General features: G+C 43.8%; 1 protein-coding gene across 1 annotated transcript in view; it reads right to left on the bottom strand. All coding sequences in view use genetic code 11, as the record gives it.

Moving 5' to 3' along the window:
• Window positions 1-3,187: 3,187 nt before the first annotated feature.
• Window positions 3,188-4,335, bottom strand: part of EGR_04534 (Heat shock cognate protein) — a gene marked incomplete at both ends in the record, with an annotated part of 3,525 nt that continues 2,377 nt past the window's right edge. The window contains one exon of the mRNA XM_024493783.1: window positions 3,188-4,267. Within this exon, the coding sequence (XP_024351897.1) occupies window positions 3,188-4,267 (1,080 nt within the window). The remainder of the gene's footprint in view (window positions 4,268-4,335) is intronic.

Here is a 4,335-nt window from a genome sequence, read left to right as displayed (position 1 = left end):
CTACCAAAGTGGTCACCATGCCACGTTCAGTTGGGCCTTTGCTTACCCAATTGCTGTTGTACTTATTCCGGTAAAAAACACTGCAATGCTATGTGGATTATAAGTAAGACCCTCTCGGTGCTCTACTATGTTACTTGTGCATTCTATCACCTCAAGCCTTTACCTCCATCTGGTTGATTATGGCGCTTTGCATTGTGCTCTGAGCTGAGCCAATCACATACAGGGTTGCTAGGTGTAAGTAAGGCGAATAAACATTTGTTCTGAAGACAAAGAAAAGCAAAGTGAGCCCCAGTTTGCCATTCTGCTTGGTATATTCCATGAGCATACCAAATGATCAAGTAGACTGCCCGCCCTGACACCGGTCATGAGCCTGTTATACAGCAAGATACAACAGGATGGAAAACGGAATCCAGTGTGTAATTATTTTATTATCCACCTTCAATGCATGCCAGATAAGGACTGCAACACGGATTGCAGCTTCAATTAAAAGGCCAGACTGCGGCAACTTACTTGGTCTACTAAAAAATTCACAGAACAAGTAAAAATGATACTACCGTGAGTGACAAAGGCCCCAGGAGAAGTGCATGTGTTTAGATAAGGTCTTGCCTCAGCAAATGCTGGTGAGATTATTTCACTTTGACTACTTGCCACCACACATTATGCTGTTGGCACAGCTCAGGTCATAATGTTAAGAGTTATAGCCATACAGGCAAAGAAAGTGTGAAGAGAAGGCTTGCAGAAATGGAATGCATTTTTACACAGCAACTATCGCAATTTGTTTTAGAAGGCACCACCGGCACACATAGATAGGAGTGGGTGCCAGACGAGTCTTGCGTTGATTGACTGAACAGTTTGATTGATGTCAGTGTTTCCAGCATAAGACAGGAATTCTATTAAGCTTTACCTCACTCATAAGAGACACGTTCATGTGCCTAAGGGAAGCGGTTGCGCGTTCCCGTGTCGTACCACAAAACTAACTTCTTAACAGTTTTCTGCACATTTAGTGCAGCTATATAAATGAAAGAACATTTCACTAGATCCTCTTCAGTAGAGGTGGAGAAAGTTAAGGAAAATAGACGAGGTTAGTGCGATGTCGAATTGGCCAGCTTGACTAAGTGTTGACTAGCATACTGTGGAATGAGAAATGAGGAATGACGACTTGGTCGTGGCGTCTGCCAAATTCCCCCAGGGGTTCGGTAGGCAACTTATTTCACAGACCACTCATGTATTTCCCTATTCTAGCACATGCACATTCAAGCATCCAGAAATCCCAAATAGTCTTATGATTGTAGCTTTTGTCCAACATTCTATTACATCCGCATTTGATTGCTAAACACAATGGGACCCATTTCAATAGCCGAAACTTTTGTTCTGGAAACTCCATAAATTGGAAGAATCTAGCTGCAGTGAATGCAAATTCTGCCACACAGGTGAAAGCGACGGGAAGGGAGGGAGGGAGGAAAGCAGTAGTTGAGGCTGAATTTGGTGAGTCGCCCAAGTCCGTCTAAATTGCGCACGATTGCGTGGGTAGTGGGTCGGAAAGAATGCACAGTAGATGGTCGAGCACAGTGATCAGCGTGGACTGACGTTTTGGGCTGCTTTGCTATGCTTGTGCGTTGCTTGACTGCTTCTGATGTCCCACTCCCCTATGTGCATTGTTTGGCTACCCGACTACGACTTTCGCTCCCTTTGTGTCTCTCATCAAGTGGAACCGATTGTGTGCTTTTAATTGCAAGATGGCGAAAGCAACAATGGCTGTGTTCAGACCCTCATGCCATCCTGCATCATACAAGTAAGAACATGTCCACAATTTTTGCATCTGAGTAATTGCATTTCCACATTTAGTGACACCGTGATTTGCAGGGTTGAATAAATGGAAATGGATTGTCATGCATGCGAAAGGGCAGAGGAGAAGCAAATAGCAAAGCCTCCTACCAGCCAATAGCCGTACTTCAAGCTGGACGCGAGTCACCACTTCGTTTACTTGCATTTACACCTGAAGCTATGGTTTTTAAGGAGTTATTACCAAGTCTGCTCTTCACCGATCCTAAAGCAATGAATCAGATCCACTGGGGAAAATTTGGTATTAAGTGGCACTTAGTTGCTAATCGGAAAGCGTTTAACAGGTTGCCTGTTATGCATGTTTGGCAAAATGATTCGTGAATAACGGTGGGTGGTAGTGGTGGTGTCATTTGTGACACTATAGTTTCTTGCATAAATTTATTCAACCAAGTTGGACGGCACACATGTCATCATCGATGTGAGTAATGACACGACGAAAGGATAAGCGCCCTCGTTGGGGCATTAAAAGTGACCGTGGCAACTCCATGATCGTTTAGTTTGTTGTGGACTTCTACTTGGTCTTCCTAATTGCAGATATTCCCCACCATATCCACAAAATTTGTGACAACCATCAATGTAGGTATTGTGCCGTCAGCTAATGACTCTCTCGCCATTCGTCTATGAAAAGTGGAATTGCTTAATATAAAGCCATCCATATTGCAGGCGTATGACAAGGCCCATCACTAAACTCTTTGTGACGCTCACAGGAAGGATATACAATGAAGTAACTGCTGTAGTCTTTTCAAGAAACTCGAAGGTCATTGGCAATTCAGAAATGGGTGAATGAGGGGCAGCTTTAAGGAGAATAGTGATGGTTCAATGAAGAGCCAAGTGGTTCAACAAAGGCTTTGATGAATTACTACATACTAAACCATCAAAATACAAAACAAGTAGCAATTCACCGTGGGTTAGAGTTAATAAATCACAAGTAGCTAAGGATATTTTCAAGTTCCTTTACTTAATGCTAGGTGCGGTGATTCAAGTTGGGTGGTGGGATCTCCACATCTGTCGTTTGGCATTTCACATCTCCGTGATCAGAAGCGGCACTTCTTTTTTACCATAGTGAATGAGGGATTGCTTTAGGGAGAATGGGAATGGTTCGACGAATAACGAAGTGGTTAAACAAAGGCTTTACTGAATTACTATGCACTAAACAGTCAAAAGACAAAAGGAGTAGGAAATCAGCATGGGTTAGGTTAGGATAATCACATTTAACATAGCATGATTCCAAGTTCCGTTACTTTGTGTTATGTTCGACAATGCAAGGGTGAGTGATTCAATATCCACACCTGTCAACTTTACTTTTCGTACTTTTGCAACAAAAAACGTTTCTTCTTCCTTTTGATTATGGTGAATTATTGTACATGTCATCAAGTTGTTTTGGAATTTGTTCATATTCCTCCATTGTGGCGTCCGTTTCCCTGCCTGCCCTGTTCATCATTTCCTTACACGTACTTCTTTGTTTGACCATAGTAATACCTTTGTACATCTCCTCCAACATACTCTGATTCCGTTCAAAGTCCTCCTTTGTGGAGCTCTTTTCCATCTCCGTCCACCTGATCATCTCCTCGCACTTCCCAATCAATTCTTGTCTATGCTCCTCGGATGTCATTTGCTTTACCTCCTCGCTCTCCATTTTAGCTTTTATTGTGTAAATGCAGCCCACTAACACATTCTTCGCTGCCATCCTGCTCCTCTCCTTCTCGTCCTCCAGCTTCATCTTCTTCGCATCATTTATCATTCGTTCTATCTCCTCCTCTGACAGACCAACTTTGCCTTTGATGGGCGTGATGCTGTCCTTCTTCCATAATGACCTTTGCACCGCCGACACATAGAAAATGCCACTTTCGTCAATTTCAATAACCAAGTCAAGCATGGCATAACCAAGTAGATACCAAAAAAAATTCGCAGAAGAAAAGTTGCCCAAAATGTAAATGTCGCTTGCCTTCTTACATTCGCCCTCAAAAACCCTAAGCACCGCCTCAGCGCTATTATCTTTAGGAGTTTTGTAAGGCCACGTCTGCTTTATCGGAATTCGCGTGTTGCGCTCTACTATCTTCCCCAGAGTACCATCTGGAAACCCCAGACACAGTGACAGTGGCGCCACTTCCAACAGCCTCAAATGCTGCATCGACTTCGGTAGAGCATCAGTCAGTTTGGCCGCCAGCAATGTCGCACCGTACGCCACTGCCTCGTCTGCGTTGACAGTCCTATTCAATTCTCTGCCATTGAAGTATTTCTGCAACATCGTCTGCACCTTCGGAATACGAGTCGATCCACCCACCAACAATATCTCGTCGATGTCATCCTGCCTCATCATCGCAGCACTCAATGCCGAATTTACCACATCCATCGTTCGGCTGAAGAGGTCCGAGCACAACTGCTCAAGTTGGTCTCGAGTGAGTTCCATGCAAAAATCCATGTCCTCAAATAACGATACTACGTCCACATTTGTGCAGTCAATCGTACTCAGCTTCCTCTTTGCTGTCTCAC

Source organism: Echinococcus granulosus (assembly GCF_000524195.1).
Source record: "Echinococcus granulosus chromosome Unknown EG_S00028, whole genome shotgun sequence".
Classification (NCBI taxonomy): Eukaryota; Metazoa; Platyhelminthes; class Cestoda; order Cyclophyllidea; family Taeniidae; genus Echinococcus; species Echinococcus granulosus.
This window is presented reverse-complemented; position numbering and strand designations above follow the sequence as displayed.